The sequence below is a fragment of the Geospiza fortis genome, unplaced genomic scaffold, assembly GCF_000277835.1.
Source record: "Geospiza fortis unplaced genomic scaffold, GeoFor_1.0 scaffold129, whole genome shotgun sequence".
NCBI classification, from domain to species: domain Eukaryota; kingdom Metazoa; phylum Chordata; class Aves; order Passeriformes; family Thraupidae; genus Geospiza; species Geospiza fortis.
In genome coordinates this window covers 112,922-134,414 of record NW_005054522.1, presented here as the reverse complement: position 1 = coordinate 134,414, position 21,493 = coordinate 112,922, and the positions used below count along the sequence as shown (strand labels likewise).

Below are 21,493 nucleotides of genomic sequence, written 5' to 3'. Positions count from 1 at the left end.
ATTTGCAAGGCCACCCTTTGAAAGCTGTTTCCAGTTCCATTTCTCTCTCAGCAATGTCTGTCCCATTCCAGGGCATTTCTAAGTCAGCATTTCTCACCTCAAAGTTTACATACAGATGTGAGCTTTCTGTCAGGCTTTGAGAATTTTCTACAAATCCATTTCCCACACTACACTGCCTGTGGTGTGCAGGAGGGAGGGATCAGGTCTCTGGGGTCTGGCAGAGCAGAGGGGAGGGCAAGCAGAGGAGGGAGAGGGTGGGACTGGAGGTGGAGAAGGCTTTGTGGGCTGACAAGGTCAGCAGGAGCAGGGAGGTCACTGTGCCCTGGTGTCGAAGGAGGGCAGTGCCACCTCCAGGTGCCAGGAGTGCACTGGCCCCTCAGTATCTGGGCTCTCTTCCAGGGCTGTGGCTGAGCTCCAAATGGTTGGTGAGTGAGGAGGAGGAGGGAAAGTGGCTCCCAGCACTCTGCAGTTGGCAGGACTGGTGTTTGCTGCAGTGCAGGGGCAGGGACAGGGACAGTGTTCATCTTGCTTGAGTGCATCCAGAGGGGCAGCGAGGCTGGAGAGGGGCTGGGAACACAGACCCTGAGAGGAACCCCTGAGGGAGCTGGGGGTGCTCAGCCTGCACAAAAGGAGACTCAGGGCTGCCCCCAGCACTCCCTGCAGCCCCTGAAAGGTGCCTGTGCCCAGCTGGGCTCGGGCTCTTTCTCCAGCAGCTCTGACACAACCAGAGCACACAGCCTCGAGCTGTGCCAAGGGAAATTCAGGCTGGAGAGCAGGAAAAAGCTTTTCCAGCAAGGGGGATAAAGTTCTGCAATAGCTGCCCGGGGAGGGGGTGCAGTCACCATCCCTGGGGGTGTTTAACAAGCCTGGATGTGGCACTGGGTGCCAGGGGCTGCCTGAGGGGTTGGGGCTGGGCTGGAGTTGATGCTCTTGAAGGTCTCTCCCAACCCAGTCATTCTGTGATTCTGTGAAATGCTTTTCCTGGCACCATGGCAGGTCCCACAGGCAGTCACAGGCCCAAAGAGCTCAGCTGGTGTTGTCAAACCACAGAGCTTCCAGAGGATGGAGAATTTTGTTCACATAGATGTCCACAGCAAATGTGGGAAAAACCAGGTTTCTAAACATATGTGGAGTGCAGGCTTTGAGAGTTTGCAAGTCTGTTTCCTGTTTGATGGGGAAGATTCAGTTTTAGCACACAGCACCCTGTGGATGTACCTCAGACTGGGTGCCAGGGGCTGGCTGAGGGGTTGGGCTGAGCTGGACTCCATGGCCTTGAAGGTCTCTCCCAACCCAGGGATTCTGTGAAGGTGACACCAGCCCTGACCATCCCAGACATGTGGCACATTCCCTGTGTCCATGCCTACCTCAGGCATCTTGACTCGTCCCTCCTGGAAGGAGCAGGAGCTGGGGTCGTGGGTGCACACATGCCGGTACTTGCACCAGTGGCAGCGGTAGGGGCTCTCCACACATGACAGGCACCTGCAACAGACATAGAGAGCAATCACTCAGCCACCTGGGTCCTTAAATTTTGGCTTTTCTATTTTCCAGCTCCTGTCCTGCATCAGTGTGTAGCTCTGAATCCCTGCAGTGTTTGTGAGCTCTCTTCACAGCCTGGGCAGACAGAACAATCCCTCTGCCCTGAGAACCAAGGACACCTCACAGCCTCAGGCCCGAAAAGCACAAACAAAACTGAGCTGGGAGGAGCAAACTGGGGGAATGTGACTTCATCACCTGAAGCTGCAATGGGACAATTAACCCCTGATGTACAAATAGACCAAACTAATATCTGCCAAAAAAACTTGTGACTGTCATGAATCTTGGGTCCATCTTTGGTGTAGCCTCTGCCAGGCTCTTGCACTGCCCAGGGTGTATCTGTTGAATGCCTTTAATAAATCCTCACTTTATTCTCTAGCTCTGTCCAGCCTCTGTTCTAGGCAGCCAGTCCAAGGCATCACTGACAGCCTTTCCCAGAGGAAAATGGGAAATGTTCTCCACAGCCTGGAGAACATTGCTTTTGCAGAAGAACACAGGCTTTGCACTGACCCAAAAAGCTGGATTTGCTCTGGCCTGAGCTGGTTGTCACTGGCATCTCAAATGTCTGATAGGATTAAATAATTTAGATTGCATTCATATCACTGCAACTAGAGGAATAATAAATATTTATTGTACTTTGGCTGCCCTGGGGCGCCAGCAATCCAGTCTGGTTAATTCTCCCACACATGACACAGAGGCCAGAGACAAACTGGGATGTACCAAAGCCAGAAAACCAAAGATGAAGCAGGGAATTTTCTCCCCCTGGGTCTCATAGATTTATCGGTGTGAGTTCTGCTCAGAGTGATGAGGTTCCTGCCAATATATTAACTCATATTTTTCATCTCAGAGGTGAAGTAAAGACTACTGGAGCAGGTACCTGTGAAGCAGAGGGCATATTTAGGGCATCATCTCCTCTGGGTGCAGGAAAGAGCCATTCCCTCCATCTTACAAGGTTTTGCTCTCCTGTGCCCAGAGTCAGAGCTGCAAACATCTCCCCTGGCTGTGTTACAGCACTGACTGGACCTGCATCACACTTCCCCTTCAATTTAATGTGATGTCTGCTCAGCAGCAACCAAACCCAGCTCTCTGCACAGTCCTGGTCATTCACACTCTGGAGACCTTCATGACAAACACCTCGAGGGGCTGGAGAGTGTCCAGGGAAGAATCTGGATCTGGGAAGGGGCTGGAGCAGCTGAGGGACCTGGGAAGGGGCTGAGCCTGGAGCAAAGGAGGCTCGGGGGGACCCTGTGGTTCTGCACAAGTCCCTGACAGGAGGGGACAGCCAGGCTCTTGTCTCAGGTAACAAGTACCAAAATGAGAGGAAACTGCCTCAGGCTGTGCCAGGGGGGATTTAGATGGGATATTAGGATTTTTTTTCATGGAAGGGGTTGTAAAGCACTGGAACAGGCTGCCCAGGGCAGTGCTGGAGTCACCATTCCTGGAAGTGTTTAAAAGCACTTGGGGACAAGGTTTAATGGTGACCATGGTGGTTGTGCTGGTTGACTTGGACTTGGTGATCTTAGAGGGCTTTTCCAACCTTTACAATTTTGTGATTCTATGAGGGCTTTTCCAACCTTAACAATTTTAGGTTGGGCTTTTAGAGGGCTCAGCCTTAGAGGGCTTTTCCAACCTTAACAATTTTATGATTCTGTGAGGGCTTTTCCAACCTTAACAATTTTAGGTTGGGCTTTTAGAGGGCCCAGCCTTAGAAGGCTTTTCCAAACTTAACAATTTAGGGGGCTTAGAGGGCTTTTCCAACCTTAACAATTTTATGATTCTGTGAGGGCTTTTCCAGCCTTAACAATTTTAGGTTGGGCTTTTAGAGGGCCCAACCTTAGGGGGCTTTTCCAACCTTAATAATTTTAGGGGGCTTTTCCAACCTTTAAAATTTTCTGATTCTATGCAGCTGCAGTACCTGGAGGGTACCTTGAGGAGACTTCAGGGAAGTAAATTTTCCTGGTCCTTCTATGCCACGGGGTTTTTAATGGGCAGGAGAGAAAAAACTCCAGAGCTCCTGTGTGAGCCCAACAGGCAGACACACCCCCTCTCTCTCCTGTCTTTGTGAAATCTTTCTCAACCCCAATCCACTCTCAGCTCTGGTACAGCAACTTATTCTTCAAATTGGTAACAAGTGCTTGCTCTGATAGATCGAATTAAAAATGGATAGCGTATTATAGTTTGTCAAGTAAGAAACCAAAACACGCCATAAATATTTAACAGCACCATCTCTGCTGCTCTGCCCCCCCTTCCCCAACACTTGCTTTCTGACACTGTTTGTCAAAGCAGCAGGAACATGGAAATAAGGTTTGCCTTTCCTTGTGAATTGCTGAGCCGCAGTAATTATCTGCTTTTGGCACTTGTGATGGCTCAGTGGTGGGGACAGAGCCACTCAGCCCTGCTCAGGGCTGGAGCAGCCTGCTGCAAGGACATCTTCTGCAGGCATTTGGGGGTCTGCTCCACTGGGGCAGCTCCTGGGTGGCAGCAAAATCTGAGAAAAACGGGGTGTGAGGCAGGGAAGGTGCTCACATCACGGGTGATGTGGTCTTGAGGGATCAGATGGGCTCAGTGCATGTCCTGCAGGAACCATAAGCTTTATTTTTCCAGATGGGAGGGTTCAAGTCTATGTTAGCCATCTGGGGTGGGCTACTGGTGGGACTGGCAGCATGGGTGAGGGTTGGAGGTGCATATGAGGAGCCAAAAATCCACCAAAAAATGAGCAGTAGGAAAATAAGGGGACCATGTGTGTGAGAATCCACAAAATTAGAAGGTTTTGGGAAAGCTGCAAAAGGCAGGCCTCAGAGACAGCAGAACTGTGATCAGAGCTAAGCAGCAGCCATGAGATTGGTCAGCAGAAAAATTATTTAAACTGTAGAAAAGCAAGGACAAATAGAACAATGGTCTGTGTATTAATGCTAACAATTTTATGATTCTGTGAGGGCTTTTCCAGCCTTAACAATTTTAGGTTGGGCTTTTAGAGGGCCCAACCTTAGGGGGCTTTTCCAACCTTAATAATTTTAGGGGGCTTTTCCAACCTTTAAAATTTTCTGATTCTATGCAGCTGCAGTACCTGGAGGGTACCTTGAGGAGACTTCAGGGAAGTAAATTTTCCTGGTCCTTCTATGCCACGGGGTTTTTAATGGGCAGGAGAGAAAAAACTCCAGAGCTCCTGTGTGAGCCCAACAGGCAGACACACCCCCTCTCTCTCCTGTCTTTGTGAAATCTTTCTCAACCCCAATCCACTCTCAGCTCTGGTACAGCAACTTATTCTTCAAATTGGTAACAAGTGCTTGCTCTGATAGATCGAATTAAAAATGGATAGCGTATTATAGTTTGTCAAGTAAGAAACCAAAACACGCCATAAATATTTAACAGCACCATCTCTGCTGCTCTGCCCCCCCTTCCCCAACACTTGCTTTCTGACACTGTTTGTCAAAGCAGCAGGAACATGGAAATAAGGTTTGCCTTTCCTTGTGAATTGCTGAGCCGCAGTAATTATCTGCTTTTGGCACTTGTGATGGCTCAGTGGTGGGGACAGAGCCACTCAGCCCTGCTCAGGGCTGGAGCAGCCTGCTGCAAGGACATCTTCTGCAGGCATTTGGGGGTCTGCTCCACTGGGGCAGCTCCTGGGTGGCAGCAAAATCTGAGAAAAACGGGGTGTGAGGCAGGGAAGGTGCTCACATCACGGGTGATGTGGTCTTGAGGGATCAGATGGGCTCAGTGCATGTCCTGCAGGAACCATAAGCTTTATTTTTCCAGATGGGAGGGTTCAAGTCTATGTTAGCCATCTGGGATGGGCTACTGGTGGGACTGGCAGCATGGGTGAGGGTTGGAGGTGCATATGAGGAGCCAAAAATCCACCAAAAAATGAGCAGTAGGAAAATAAGGGGACCATGTGTGTGAGAATCCACAAAATTAGAAGGTTTTGGGAAAGCTGCAAAAGGCAGGCCTCAGAGACAGCAGAACTGTGATCAGAGCTAAGCAGCAGCCATGAGATTGGTCAGCAGAAAAATTATTTAAACTGTAGAAAAGCAAGGACAAATAGAACAATGGTCTGTGTATTAATGCTTGTCTAGAATAACTCCCTAAGTTACAGAGAAGTTTAGCTAGCAAGATTTTAGGAAGGTTGAACCTTAATAATGGAGCTCTATGCATTGTGTTTAAGGCTCACAAGCAGGTATTGGATTTGAAATGAGCCAGCATTGTTTAACCAAAGGTAGCTGTGCTTACAGTGGTTGGATGGAACTCCTGTCAGTGTGCTTTTGCTTTGTGGGATTGGTCAAGAAACTGTTAAAGTGAGTTGTGACATTGAGTTCTTGGTCTGCTGCCTAGGATGTGAGCCGCTGGCATCTTCCCATTGTCATAGCCATGGAATGAGGCTGATGCTGGAAAATCAAACAGCTCAAGGCACGTTCCCAGCAGTCATGTCCCATTTGTGATTTGTACAGAGACCCCTGCCGGCATCACATGTGCTGAGGGCACAATTCAGTTTTGACTCAATTCTGTGGCAAATTGCTCCTAATTTGTTGCTCTGCCTGCAGAAAAAGTGGTCCCCACACTCTGAGTCATCTCAGGAGGGACCCACCATTGTGGGCACCGCACAAGTGACCCCAGCCCCTGGTCACCTCCACACTTTAAGATCCTCCTGCGGGACACGTGCCCACGAGAAACTGGTACCAAAGGAACTGAACATACGAGTTGTGGACGCTGCAGTTGTAGAAGACAAAGCTGGTGCTGGCAAAGGTCATCCCCGTTTCCTTGGACTTGAGCTGCAGCTGGACAATGTGATGGTCACCTGGGGGGAAAAATAGGCACATCAGGGTGGGACTGCTCTGTTACACCTGTTGGCCAGGCCACCAGCCTGAGCCTGGAGCTGTCCCACAACACCTTGGCTGGGCTGTCCTCGGTACAGATGTAAAATAGATGTAAAATAGATGTTAAAAGTGTTATAAAATCCTTCTAGAGCCCAGTTCTCCCACAGGTACATTATGTCTTTGCCACTGGAAATTTTATTGTGCCTGGTAGCAGAGTCTGGACTAAAGGGTGACACAGCAGATCTAATTTCAAAAATGTGGTGACTGAATTCATAAAGTAGGAAAACCAAACTTAAAGAATGGGTGCAGATGTCTGGAATTTGGAGGCCATTAAAATATAATTTTGTCCTTAAATTTGGTCCATACTGCTGGTTCACTCAACGTTCCCAGAAAAAAAGGGCATGTGGGCATTCCTTCCATGTTCACTCACCCCAAGCTCCATTCCCCTCAGCCTGTGGCTGCAAAGAACCCATCTCAGTGTGAGAGATGTGAAATCCATTGCACTTCCAGGGAGATCCACCCATTTCTGCAGCTCTCCCTTCTCACCTCAGCCCCTCCACACCATTTCCCCATCCCTTTTCCCACTGCTTCCAAGCTGGGCAGTCAGCTGCTGCTTCATCCCACAGTTCAGACAGAGCAATCAGTGGGTGCAGTGATTTGGTGGGGAAGTGACCCAGGTTTAATTCAAGATTTAGCTGGGTGGCCCTTCCCCTGTTATTTATAAAAGGGCACAGAGTGATAGGACAAGGGGGAATGGCCTTAAAACTGAAAGAGGACAGATTTAGATGGGATATTAAAAAGAAATCCTTCCCTGTGAGGGTGGTGAGGCCCTGGCACAGGTTGGCCAAGAAGCTGTGGCTGCCCCTGGATCCCTGGAAGTGTCCAAGACCAGACTGGATGGGGCTTGGAGCACTCTGGGATGGTGGAAAGATTCCCTGCCCATGGCAGGGGGTTGGAATGAGATCATCTTTCAGGCCCTTCCACACCAAACCAGTCTATAATTGTATAATTTTCCTCCTCACCTGAAAGAGTCATTAATCAATGAGGCCAGAGTGAACTTGACAAGGGGTCACAACGAGCACCTGGTGCTCACTCACCCACCTTGGAGCACACACACCCCACACACTCCACTGGACACATCTTGCTTGGCTCTGCTGCCCACTGCTCTGCCATATTCAACGACTTTGCCAGCATCTTGCACATATTTTAAACCAGGATACGAGGACTGGATGGCCCCAGCTGTGATAGTCACACATCCTTTGGTTCAAATCCAGCCCCTGGCACTGTGGGGAGAACTTGGTTTTTGCAGAGGTGCAGAGCAGCAGCTCTGAAGCTGAGACAAGCTGCAGGTGCCCTGAAAGCAGATAAATCTCTCCCTCTTGTCCTGTCTCCACCTTTCACTGTTGTTTTTGTTTGCTGGTTGATGATAGGCTGGCTGGGGACAGATGTCCATAGCAAGGAAAGAATTTCTGGTGCCTGTCTTGGTAAGCAAACATGACTGACACAGGACTTGAAAGTGGTGACAGCCTCCTGGGAGCTTGTTTTGGGGCTGCAGTGCAGAGCACAGCAGCTGTGTGCAGCTCAGGGAGAGCACAGGTGATGGTGACAGTTCATGTCACCTCATTTTCTGCGGTCTGAGGATCCCCAGAGGGACATTTTACAGCAAATTTTCACAGGAAGCCAAGGACAAAAATTGGAAGCATCCTCTCTGTGTGTCATGGGGGTGATAGCAGGGTCAAGGTTTTTGTAAGAGCCACAGGAATTCTGAAATTACCTAAAAGTTTGTTAGAAAAGGGAAAGAAAAAACTGCAGGAAGTTGTGGATAGGGGAAACACCCATGGAGACAAGGCATTTTTCTGTGCTGGACCGCTGTGGGAGAAGGAGCCAGAAGTAAAACTGGAACAGCTGAAGGCAGTAAAGGCCAGGAATGGAGACAGAGAGCTGAGCACACAAGCTTAAACCTGGGAGGAGCAGGGTGAAATTACAGACAGGATTGTCCAGCTCTGCAGGAATTTCTGTCTGTTACATGGGATGGGATGTGTTGAGAGCCTGTACCCCTGGGGTGTAACTCCAGCCTGGCCAAAAGGACAGGGAATATCTCACATCCGTGTCGTGTCTTTGCTGGATTCGTGCAACTGCCACTCGGTGGCAGCCTGCAAACACCTCGTGTCACACAGAGGAGCACCTCAGGGCAGGTGCTGGGGCTGCAGCTCAGGGCTGGCGCTCCTGAAACACTCTCACATCCACACAACTTTGCCATGATGTGCAGGTCCAGAGTTCCTCCTGCTCCCAGGGCTTTCCTTGCCCCCTCCTCAGGCTCTCAGGAGCCAAATCCTGCTTTGTGAGGATGCAGGATGATGCCTCAGGGTTTAGCTTTTATATTTTTCGCATTCTGTACTATTGTAGTGTGTGGATCTGAGCTTCATATTAGTGAGCTCTCCTCACAGAGCAGGGAGACAAAACAATTCCTCCTCTAGCTGGGGACCAAGGACAAATGATCCAAATCTCAGCCCAGGAGCACAAACCCCGTGGGCTGCAGAGAGAAAAACAAGCAGGGTGGGACTGCAGGGGCTAAAGCTGGAATGGGACAATGAACTGCAAGATGCAAATGGAGCAGAACTGATCCAAGGGAGAGCCCCTGGGAGCGCTCGTGCATTTTGGGGCCATTTTGGTTCATCTTGGGTGCAGCCCTGGCTGGGCTCTTGTGCTGCCCAAGGTGGATCCATGGAGGAGATCCTTTCCATAAATCCCTGCTTTATTCTGGAACTCTGCCCAGCCTCTGCTCTAGCTCAGCCTTCTCAAGGCATCAAGGACAGACGCAGGGTGTGGGGTGAGGATGGGAGGGAGAGGTGCAGGTGGAGGAGCTGTGGGGTACTCACCATTCTCTGTGATGATCTGGGGCACCTCCTTGGCAGCTGGAGAGATGCACTGGATCTGGCTGCCCACCACCAACCCATCCATCTCCGAGAGGTCCTCAAAGGTACAGTTGACTCCTGCAGACAGCTCAGGGACGTTGTAGGTCTCCAGGACCAGCTGCAGGCAAAGACGGAGGCAGAGAGGGAGAGGCAGGAAAAGAGAGAAGAGATAACACTCAGCCAAACAACAGAGCTGGCCCAGCAGGAGAGAATTACACTGGAGAGGTCGGACAAAGAGCCTCTTGCTAGAGAGAGCATCCTCCTTCAGGAGAAAGCAGCGACTGGGGAGAGGGACGAGTGAGGAGGGGAGGGCATGAGATGCTGGTGCTGGCACAGGTGGCAGGTGGCTGTGCAGGGACACCTGCACAGTGTCCCACTGCTGGCTGGGAGGTGCAGGGGAGGGAGTGCTCGCTGTCTGTCATGCAGGTGTCAGGTTAGGCAGGGAGTCTCTGGAGCCAGCCGTGGGTCCCAGGGCTGTGGTGGCCCCCAGGGTTTCTGAGGAAGGTGACTGCTACTCACAAGAGGCACTCTGCAGACTCCAGAGAAACTGGAGCGCTCCAGTCTAACTCTCTACGGGCTGCTCTGCCAGCACCAGCAGCGGGGAGCACTCTGTCCCCAAGTTTCCTGTGTGAGGAGAGTCTAGTTACAGCCTGTCGCAGACATCTTTTATGAAAAATCCTTTCCTTAGGAGTTTTTCCTCCTGAGAAGCTGAGAGGCCTCAGGAACAAAATGTAAGCAGTGGTTATCTGCTGCTGTGGAATGCAACAGATGCATCTGTGATTGGTCTCATGTGGTTGTTTCTAATTAATGGTCAATCACAGTCAGCTGGCTCAGACTCTCTGTCCAAGCCACAAGCCTTTGTTATCATTCCTTCTTTTTCTATTCTTAGCTAGCCTTCTGATGAAATCCTTTCTTCTATTCTTTTAGTATAGTTTTAATATAATATGTATCATAAAATAATAAATCAGCCTTCTGAAACATGGAGTCAGATCCTCGTCTCTTCCCTCATCCTAAGACCCCTGTGAACACCGTCACAACAGCCTTCAGTCCACCACAAAAACATCCCCTGTCTCTACAGACACAGAAACCTCTCCTGTCCATCCCACTGAAGAACCAGCTGGCTCCTTGTGCTATCCTGGGGTTCCATATGGGAAAAAAAGCCATGAAGGAGGATTTGTCCGTGTTTTTGGAGCTCACAACACCCTCTGGCATTGCTCGTGGCCATGGGAAAATGAATCTCAGGGCTGGTTTGCACCATGTCCATGCTTTGGAAGAGCACAGTCATGCTGCCAGCTTCCCAAACAAAGGTCCTGTCCCACGGCTCTCCATCACTGAGGGTCCTGCTCAACTCACCAGGCCATGCCTGAACACAGAGGGGCACCCCAGGGGACCCCCAGCAGCTGGTAATTGGTGTAAATTTATAGTTTTTGTGACTGAACACTGGAGCCAACCACTCAGCACAGGCTCGAATGCAGATGTTCTCTACACTTGCCTTGTCCCTGAGCTGGCTGAGGTCCCTCTGAGGTGACAGCCACTGAAAGGAGACACAGGTGCATGCTGAGGTGCTGTTTGTACCAGCACAAAGAGCAGGGGTCAGTCCAGGTGACAAAGCAGGAGAGATGAGAAGGTGACACTCAGTGCTCCCACACAGTGTGTTTTCCTCTCTTAGGGAAAGGCTGGAGTTGTTTCTCCACACTGAGGACCATCAGGGAGGAAGGCTGAGCAAACAGGCTTTAGCCTTGGATGCCATTTGAGAGAGTAGGATCATTCTGGGGCCATGGGAATGGCAGTGGGAAAGGTGATTTTTTTTGTCTTGGATGGGGAACAGGAAAAAGGTTTGGTTGTTTGGATGGATTTAGCACTGAGGCTGAATTCATTCTCCCTGCTAGCAGTGAAGAAGTGGAATCTGGAGTCTTTCCTCTTTAACAAATCTCCCTCTGGGCACGGGTGATGCAGGAGGAAGCTGTGCCATGCAGAAGGTGACACTGGTGGGCAGAGCAGTGCTTGGCCACAAGCTCCATGAGCCAGTGCACACCCCAAGCAGACAAGAAGCCCTACATCCCACACTCCTGGGACAGCCTGGAAAGCATGGAGCCTTCCCTCAGCAAGCAGCTCTTCTCAGAGAGCCCAGAGCAGTGACACAGACTCAGGTAAGATTTTCCAAGGCCCTGTTAGTGCCCAAAATTTAAGAGCATGGCTGACCACACAAACACCTGCTCTGCCTCCATGGGCAAGAACTCACTGTCACTGACACTTTGCTAGAACTCAAGATCCTAGCATTCTAGATTTGAGATCTGCCAAGGACACCACCAACCCTCTGTTTGTTCTCCTCCTGGTTTGCCTCTGGTGATGGGATGAGCTGGGTCACCAGTTTAGCTGGGACTGGGCTGAGACTTCCATCAAAAGGCCCATGCAGATTGTTGGGTAACAGATGATGGCAACTTCTGATCCCAGCAGCTCTGGGCTGACTCACCCTGGGAGTAACCCAGAGGAAAAGGTCTCTGATTCTGTTATCATTTCCAGTCTCCCCGAGCCAGCCAGTCCCCCAGGATTTATTCCAACATGAAAGAATTCAACAGCTACTGAGAGAATACAGAAAGGAAACCTTGAACTCCCAGAAGAACAAAGAACTTAAGATGTCTCAGATCAGTTTTGTTTGAAGCCTGGGGAAAATAAAGTCACAGCAAAGTTAAGAGGCTGAAACAAAGCAGCCAATGATTGGACATGCAGGCTTTGAAAGGCTGATTTCATTATCCCTGGAGAAATCTAAACCTGTTACCTGCTGGAAGGTGTCTGGCAGCTGCCTAAATTCCATTTAGGCCTTTCAGGGTGTGGGGCTAATGACCAGCTTGTCTAGCGATGGAGCTTTTAGGGCCTGGGTTACCAACTTAATTGCAGCCCAAATTAGTGTGGTCAGAAAGACAGAGCACTGGTAGCCTGAGAGAAATGGGGTTTGCCTCCTTCTTGGAACATGTTGGGATCTCACCACATCTGGTGTTGCTGCCATGAGTCAGGAGAGAAACCACAAACTGGTCAGATCTTCAGCAGAGATCTCCTGCCTCAAGCCCAGAGATGATCAGGATCATCTGCTGCTCTGCCAGCATTCACTGTGTGGTTTCCTTGGCTGCTGCCTGAGTAGCTCGAGGCCAGAAAGGTTAAACCTTGTGCTGTGGAAGGTCACAGGAGACAGCAGGAGCCTTGGAAACCTCGGGTTCCTCTGCACAGCATCCTGCCTCTCTGCTCGGCATGCCTAGTGCTGGAGCAGGATGGACTTCCTGGGGGCTTAGAAGGAGATATTTCCATCCAAAATGATCGGAACTCAGAACTCACTGAAATAATTCATATCATCCTTCACTTGGCTTTCTTCTAGAATGCAATTTCTAACCACAAAAAATGTCCCTTGCCTGAAGCTATTCATTAATTCCTCTCCCAGGGCAGCACAAAATGCTTGCAGGACAGAGTCCCTTCAGACCTGCCCTTACAGACAACAAGGAAGACTCTTCCTAGTCCACTTCAAGACTTTCTGGAACTCTGCCCAGCCTCTGCTGTCAGAGAATAACCAATGCCAAAATGTTCTCCTGCAGCAAATCTTTCCCTGTGCCGGCAGAGCTGCTGGGAAAGTTAACGGAGTCTGGAGAACCTCTTGCTGCTGAATCCCTGGATCTGCCACGCTGCACGGGCAGGTGACACCTGAGGAGAGGGGGCAGGGTTTGTCATTGCTCACCAGAACGTTGTACTGGGACACGGAGATGTTGTTGGGGTGCACGGTGAGGCGGACGCACTGCTTCATCTCCGAGGCGAATCTGCGCGGCTCGCTGGAGCGCTCGCACCGCTCCTTCCTCGTGCAGCTGGGGAAACAGGAACGTGTCACAGACATTTCTTTGCTGAAGCTCAGAAGTTCAACAATAAGACATAAACAATAGATTATCTGCTGCTGTGGAATGCAACAGGTCTGTCTGGATTGGCCCAGCTTGGATGTTTGTAGTTAGTGGCCAATCCAGGACTGAATTCTCTCCGACAGAGTCGGAGAGAGCTCCTTTGTTTTCATTTTTTACCTTTCTATTCTTAGGTTAGGTAGCAGGTTCTGGAAACTCTCTTTTCTTTTTCTTTTTAGTATAGTTTAAATAGATGTATATATCATAGAATAATAAATCAAGCCTTCTGATCATGGAGTCAAGGATCTCGTCTCTTCCTTCACCCAAACACCCTTGTGACCACCATCACAGGAACACACAGGGACAGGGTGAGCACACAGCCCGGCTGGCAGCGTGGGGACAGCCCGGGGCACTGGGAGCAGCAGTTAGTGTGGATAGAAAGTCGGCTCTGTGCTCTTTGGGAGGGCACAAGTGGAAAACCATGCTCGCATCCTGGTGTGCTCCGGCTCATGGGATAGGGGGGAATATCCTGAGCTGCAGGGTGTTATAAGTAGAAAAAGCTGCCAATTTTTTTTAAAAGGTTGCAGAGTTCACAAGTTGGGCAAGTTGCTGCCAGGGTGGAGTTCTAACTGTTTGTTGTTGTAATCACCTGTCCTTTTCGTTAACTACCTGTCGTTAAGAATTCCCCCTTTTGTCGAGTGGCACCCGGCTGCTCTCTAGAGGATGACACCCAGACAGTGAAGAGGAGGGGACCTCGGAGTTAGCATGAAAATGACCTCGGATCCAGCATGCAATGGGAGAGACCCCTCAGCAAACCTAGCCAAAAACCCCTAAAAACAACGAGTTTACATGAAATGGATGAATCAAAGTGACATCTAGTTGTGAAGAACAGAATCTAGTATCTGCCAAGACCTTTTTTACCCCTCACCCTAACCTCAAAGATGTCAGCTAGACAGAGAACCTCAAATGTTAAACCAAAAAATCAAGGAATTTCCCGATGTTCTCATGAGGATGGAACCCCCAGTTTTGCCCACAGACCCGTGGACAAAGCTGCACTCTTCCTCCTCCTCTGAGTCACTCCTGGGAGCAGTGGTGGCGTGAGTGCGACCCATCGGTTCTCGCCACCCGACCTGATCACTTTTAATAAAGGCATTAAAAAGGAGAAAGGTCTCCTGCCCATGTTCATTTCAGTTAGTGTGGACAGAAAGTTGGCTCTGTGCTCTTTGGGACGGCACAAGTGGAAAACCACGCTTGCACCCTGGCGTGTTCATGGGATCGTGGAGAACATCCTGAACTGCAAGGAACACTCAAGGATCATCATGCCCAGCTTCTGGCCCTGCACAGGACATTCCCAGAAGCCCCACCACGTGCCTGAGAGCATTAACTCTGCAGCTGGCAGCTGTGGCGTTGCTCAAGCAGGCTGGGGAGTCGCAAGGAACCTGTAAGAGGCGGGAGGGTGATGGGTGAAAGCTCCATCCCAGCTGCAGGAATTCTCTGCCTCTCCACCCACCAGCACAACCTTCCCTGGGCCAAACCCTCAGCCCTTCAAACTCTGCTGTCCAAGGGCTGGGGAACACCTCAGGCAGGGCTGTCCTTGTAGAGAAGCCATGCACAGCCCATGGTTTTTTTGTCCCTCTTGAGAATGCTGCACACTTGTGGTGCCTCTGGGCTGCTGGTACCTCACCTCTGAGATAGAACCACACCTCCAAGCAGCTGTCCCTGCAGATTGAGGAGTTTTTTGCATCTGCCTTTGTGGGATAGACCAATAAATACTTACAATGTATTGTAATTCAGAAATAGTTAGCTTCTGATTGTGATGATGTGAATTATAACATCTGTGTTGTCTCACCTTTCCCATAAGACTAAAAATAGAATAAAAGTTTTTAAAACAACTCTCAGTTACCCCATCTCTAGGTCAGAAAAGAGTATAATTCTACATGCCTTGAAAATGGCTGACTAGAAGTGCTGAGAGTTGAATCTTAAAAATTCAGGTGTTTCCAATAAGTGACAGCCCAGTGAAATCTGTGGGTGCACACACCTGGGCTGCACAAATGCATGAAGTTCACACCACCCACTAACTGTTGATGTTTTCAGTGCTGTCACTACCCCTCATCTCACCTGTGTGGTGCAAACACCCGCCAGAAAAGTGGATTGGTGACTGCCCCGTTTCCACCCAGGTTTGCACTTGTTTAACATAAACCACATCTGTAATTCACTCCACACCCGCTGCCAAGGCCATTGCTCCAAGGAAGGTGTCTGCCTGGAAATCCACAGGGTTAATCCAAAAGGACAGCTCCAGCTGCATGCCAATTACCTCCTGCCATTAAGGTAATGTTATGGACTTGCACAGGGTGTCTTCAATGGATTTTGTTATTAGCAGTGCTATTACCCCCCATTAAAAGCAGCTATAAAGACTTAAGTGTGGATGTTAAATTATTCACCCACTCCCAGACTTCAGAGTCTCACTTGTGAGAGAACCTGGGGGCTGCTGGAGCTCCAAGATCACCCCTCAGCATCCCTACTCCTTGGAGCAGAGACTGCACCCTTGGGCATGGGGATTTCCAGATGAGGATCCATGGAAACACTCCACAAATCTCTATATGTGGTTAATCCAAATGTTACAAAGCTTGGGGCTGCCTAAAACTTCAGGGGTTGGCTTCTCTCTAGTGACTGACTAGATAAAGTGAACACCCCAACTCCAAACTCCAATTTCTCCATCTTTCTGGCAGAGGAAACTTTTGTATTTCCAGAGGAAGAACTCATAAAGGGATATTTAGGCCATTCTCAGCACACTTTGCAGGTTTGAGAGAGCAAAATGAGCACTGCAGCTCCTGCTTTCTCCTCCCCAGGAGCCCTCATCCCATTAAATCTCCTCTGGCCCTGCCACATGCTGGATCAGGAATTTTAAATGGGCACTCTCCAGAGGGTTGGACCAACAGCCCATTAAATACCCCCAAAACTCTAAGTCCTCCATGGTGGCACGAAAGCCAAAAGGCAAAATGCTGACCTGAGATTTTTCCAAGCACTTCCATAAAACAAATAGCCACAGCAATCCCATTAAATCTCCACAGGGTGTGGGAGCTCCTCTCCTGGGAATAGCTTAGAAGGGAAACCTTTTTGGGCTCAGAATCAAAACACAAGTGCCCAAGTTCTTCAAGATGTTCTGTTATCTCCCATTTATTTCCTTCAGCTGCAGCACAACAGAAGTATCTGGATTTTCTAAAATTGAACAGTCTCAGTTTAAATCTATGGATATGAATTAAGCATCCAGGAATGTGGTTTGTATTCCCAATCCCACCACTGAGCAGGAATATAATAATCCACATTTTACCTTGCTGTTTACAGGTCACACACATTTAAAAAATGAAACTTTCAGACCAAACTCTCACTGTATATTAGACTGATGTGCCTTGCAGCCTTGATATCTGCCATAAGGTGAAAATAATGTCATCCAAATCATGAATTTATGAAAAACCAAACCAAACTAAGCCTGGGTTTAACATAATGTTAAGGCTGCTGTGTCAGGGTCTCAGGAATTAGAGACTGCCAGACTGAAAGCAGCTTCTGTACTTCCAAATCTGCTGCCTGCACTCACACACTGCAAGCCAGATTTTAATTACAGGATCACAGGTTATTATTCCTTTTTTCCACGGTGACCTCAATTCTGCCACTTCCTAACTTTTGACTTTCACTGTCTGACTTTTTCAATGCAATTCCTCAGTTGAAAAAGCTCTAAATACCTGTGCCTGGTGCTGGAGTCTGGTGCTGGGGGAGTTCTGCTGAGCTGGGCTCTGGGTCAGGGTTCAGGCTCTGGGGTCAACACCCCAGGTGAGTGACCACAGCTGCCTCAGGAATCAAATCTGAAGGGATGGAGCCACCTGCCAGTAGGTTGGGAAGGTTTGTGCATGCAGAAAGAAGTGATGGTGGCTCTTCTCCAGAGCATTTTGTCCATGGTTTCCCCCTGTCGGAACCCAGGACATTCCTCTGGCTGCCCTGGAGGACTCCAGACCCTGGCAGGGGCTCAGAGACCTTGGCACGGAGTCACAAACACCTGTGCCTTTGATTTTAGCCCATGGAAACAATTACCAACTTTGTGTGAAGATGTACAAGCCACAAGAGTTTGAATAGAATGTTAGTGAATTTGTCACAGGGTGAAAAAGTAGAATTTTGAGTTTTTTAGAATGGGGGTTCAGAAGCCAAGATGGAGGGATTTGGGTGTGCCTTGTCCTCCTTCTTCTTGTCCTCCATCTTCTGCTGGGATGGTGGCACTTTTGGATTGGTTTAGGGTAGAGACAGACTGTCTAACATAGGTGATAGGTATTGGAAAATTATTGTAAATAATGTAATTTTAGTATAAAAAACTAACACCACCCCAAGGTGGTCAGTGTGCCTCTGTCTGACCTGCTGGACAGATCTCAGCAGAAAGAATGTAATGGATAACAGCAAATAAACAACCTTGAGAACAAGAACAGAAGAATCCTGACTCCTTTGGCTGCCAGGCTGGGAGAAGAGACTCTCCGACACACCTCGGGGTCATCCTGACCACAGAGACTCCAAGAGCTCCTCTTCAGATCATTTTGACCATGGTTTCCCCCATCTTCTCTCCCACGACCACCTCATCTCTCCTAAGCTGGAGCACCCTGTGGGTTCACACATCACCCAAGGTATCTGCCCAGCACTGCAGCTGAGGTTCTCCACGTGGTGGGTTCTCCTGTGGTGGATTGCCCTGAAGGAAGCGAGATTTAGGTTGGATGTTACGAAAATTTCTGTACTCAGAGGGTGATGAGGCCCTGGCACAAGTTGCTCAGAAAAGCTGTCGCTGCCCCTGGATCCCTGGAAGTGTCCAAGGTTGCATGAGGCTTGGAGCAACCTGGGATAGTCCCTGCCCTTGGCAAGGGGTGGAACTGGATGCTCTTTAATGTCCCTTCCACCCCAAATCCTTCTGTGATCCTACAATTCAGGTGAGCAGAAAAAAATACCTGACACAAAGAAACCTTCCCCTCCAGCCTTCCTCTGCACCACCAAAAATGTTCTGCCCTCTCCAAAGAGAGGAAAAAACAGCAGAGAAAGTTGTTCCAACACGTGCAGAGGAAAATCTTTCCCTCCCGCAACAGCCTCAGATCCCTGGGTGGTGAGGCTGAGACGCAGGAACAAAAGTGACAAAGGATCTGGTCACAGAAGGATCTGCCCAGAGGGGATGTGGCAGCACCCGAAGTTCAGCAAACTGTAAATAAAGGCAGATGGACTTTTAATAAATAAGTACTTCCAGGCTCTGCGTATGAAAGTGGTCACCTGGAAGGCAGCTGGGCTGAGGGAGGGATAATGAAATATCCCAACCTCAACTCATCATTTCTGCTGTCCCTGGTGACAGTCACTGTCTACCCTGGGAGCTCCTGTGACTCTCACCTGGTGTGTTTATTATTGTTTGCACAGAAAAAAAATCCCCTTTTACTGCCAAATAAAATACCTGTAGCCCCAACATTCCAAGGGTGCCCATACACCAAGATTCCTTTCCACTGCCACACTCCCTAATTCCCTGTTATAATTGGGAACATGGAGCTCCCACCCATGGCACCAATTTCCACTTCAGGCCCCTAAAAGAGCATTTCCCACCCCTGAGCTTGTTTTGATGGTGGTGCAGACACCACACACCTCTGGGTGCCTCACCAGCAGCTGCTCTTTCATCACCAGCTGTGACTTCAACAATTCCAAGTGTCCTGCTTGGTCCAAAACCATCAGCACAAATATTGAGGAGCTGCTCCTACCACTGAACCATGAGGAATGTGATTTCCTCCTCATCTCCCATCAAGAATAAATACCACTGGTGCTCACCCTCTGCTCGCCAGCCACCAACCAATTATTTTAATAATGTTCAATTAATACTTTCCTCTTCTCTCGTGTCTCTCCCTCAAGAATCTCAGAGGGCTTTGCCTGCAGCTAGTTAAACTTCAGGGTTCCTCCATGAGGTCGGAATTAGCAGGCAGAGACAGGAAAGTGAGGCACAAAGAGCAGGGAAAAGCCTGGAGTGGAAGTCCTGGTTTGGGACACAAGAAATCATCATCAAATCACTAAATCAGGCCATTAAATCCCTAAATCTTGGCCAAACCAAGCCCAGACTCTCATCTCCATCATCCTGTTGTAGACAAAAAAAAACCCAAACCACCACCCTACACACATAAACTTCCCCCAGTCCCCCAAAAATAACCTTTATTTTTCACCTGACCGAGCCTTGCTTGCTCATAACCATAACTGTTGAAAAAGGAGAAGATTTGGATTCTGTTTTATTTTTTCCCCATAATTTCCCAAGAAACAGACTAAAATACCCAGCTTTTTGAATGTGAGACCCAAAAAAGTCAGTTTTCTGGCAATGGAAAAGGTCTTATCTGCAATTCTGTTAATTAATAACAAATTTCAAGACAAAAGAGTGGTGATTGGATCTGATCAGAAATTGCTACTCAGAACAGAGTATTTGGGGGCTTTTTACAAGAGGCAATTAGCACACAATGTAATTTTTTTTTATTCAGTGAGGAAAAAAAAAAACATCAAAAAATTCTTAACTCCCAGAAATAAATTCTAAAAAAATTAATCCTTTTTGGAGAAGCCTCACCATTTCATGCACAGCAGTTTTCTTTTGACTCTGGGTGTTCAGGTGGGTTCTCAGGGAAGGAGAGTGATGTGAAAAAAATCTGTGTTTGATGGCAAAGCTCAGAGAGAGCTCAATGGTTTGGGTCATCCCAGCAGCCCCAAATGACACCTTCCCACCACCTCCAAATGGGTAATTTGCTGGAATCACTCTTTTGCAAAAGGTTTTGGCATTTCAGTTTTCCTTTCTGGTTCTAAACAGTGACATTTCCCTCAGGGGATAAATTCTCTCACCCTCTGATGGATCATCTCAGCCCCCCTGTCCTCACACCTTCCCTCCAGTGCTGGGGGCAACCAGGGCACCCCCAGTCACACCAGTGAGGAGGGGTCACCAAGCCAGGCTGGGATATTTTAATAAGATACAAGTTTCATGTTGGAATTCTCATTTTCACCGCCAAACTCTTCATTCCTGGGCTTTTTGTGGTGTAGGGTCCCTCACATTGGGGTCCTCCCCTTGTGCAAGATGGAGATGTTGCCCCACCCCAATCCTCACCTCTTCCCAGTGGTGTGTTTGCAGCTTGGGCAAAGTTCCCACTCTTTTTTTCACCTCTCTTTAGTTTTTCTCCTTAAAATTCAACCTGTTCCCCTCTTTTTTCCCTCAGATTATCCATCTGCCCCCCTCACTCACACCACCACCTCCAGTGGTCTCCTTTCTAGAAAAAAAATCAGGAGCAGGCTACAGAGGATGTGGATTTCAGGGATTTAGGTCTCAGTTGGAAGACCATGAGTGGCCCAGATGGTTCCCCCTGTCCTGGATCAAGACAAGGTAAGAAATAATGATTTTCCATTTTTCCCATCTCCAAGGGAAAATCTGAAAATTCCCAGCCCAGCCAGAGCCCATGGCAAGCCAGGCTGTACCAGTCAAACTGGTAAACCTGAACAGATCAACAAATTGGGGATCTGAAATCTAACAAGGGGTGCAGGCATGGCCTGGTAGGAGCTGTCCTTGTCCCTGAGGGGAAGGGTGATTTGGGGATGTCCCATCCCTGGAATTGTTCCTGCCCAGGTTGGATGGGCTTGGAGCACCCTGGGACAGTGGGAGGTGTCCCTGCCATGGCAGGGGTGGCACTGGATGGGCTTTAAGGTGCCTTCAACCCAAACCCTTCTGTGATTCTCCGATCCCTACAAAAAGAAATAACAGAAATAGTGACTTTTTGTCAAATCTTTGGTCTTGTAACACACCAGAACTTCTCTCCTAGGCCAAGGGTGTCCCTGCCATGGCAGGGGTGGCACTGGATGGGCTTTAAGGTGCCTTCAACCCAAACCCTTCTGTGATTCTCCGATCCCTACAAAAAGAAATAACAGAAATAGTGACTTTTTGTCAAATCTTTGGTCTTGTAACACACCAGAACTTCTCTCCTAGGCCAAGCTGGTGTCGCCACATTTCTCTTCACAGAGAAAAACAAGGCTCAATTCTTCCCAAGAATATTTCTGGGACTCACATTCTCTGGACCTCAAAGAAAGGAAAAACAGTTCTTATCTCATGTGCCTGTGTTTGTGCCAAAGTAAAATGCAATATGGAGATGGTTTACCCAAAGTGATGGTGTTTGGTTTTCTTGGCCTGTCAGGGCCAGGTGTGTGTGTGTGTGTCGGAACCCAGGACATTCCTCTGGCTGCCCTGGAGGACTCCAGACCCTGGCAGGGGGCTCAGAGACCTTGGCACAGAGTCAAAAACACCTGTGCCTTTGATTTTAGCCCATGGAAACAATTACCAACT

The 21,493-nt window shown here is 49.0% G+C and overlaps 1 protein-coding gene across 1 annotated transcript in view; it reads right to left on the bottom strand.

The window, feature by feature from the left end:
- LOC102039897 (plexin-A4) overlaps window positions 1-21,493 on the bottom strand; it is a gene marked incomplete at its 5' end in the record, with an annotated part of 176,450 nt that overhangs the window by 117,682 nt on the left and 37,275 nt on the right. The window contains 4 exons of the mRNA XM_031063698.1: window positions 1,365-1,479; window positions 6,226-6,325; window positions 9,224-9,377; window positions 12,984-13,107. Of these exons, the coding sequence (XP_030919558.1) occupies window positions 1,365-1,479; window positions 6,226-6,325; window positions 9,224-9,377; window positions 12,984-13,107 (493 nt within the window). The remainder of the gene's footprint in view (window positions 1-1,364; window positions 1,480-6,225; window positions 6,326-9,223; window positions 9,378-12,983; window positions 13,108-21,493) is intronic.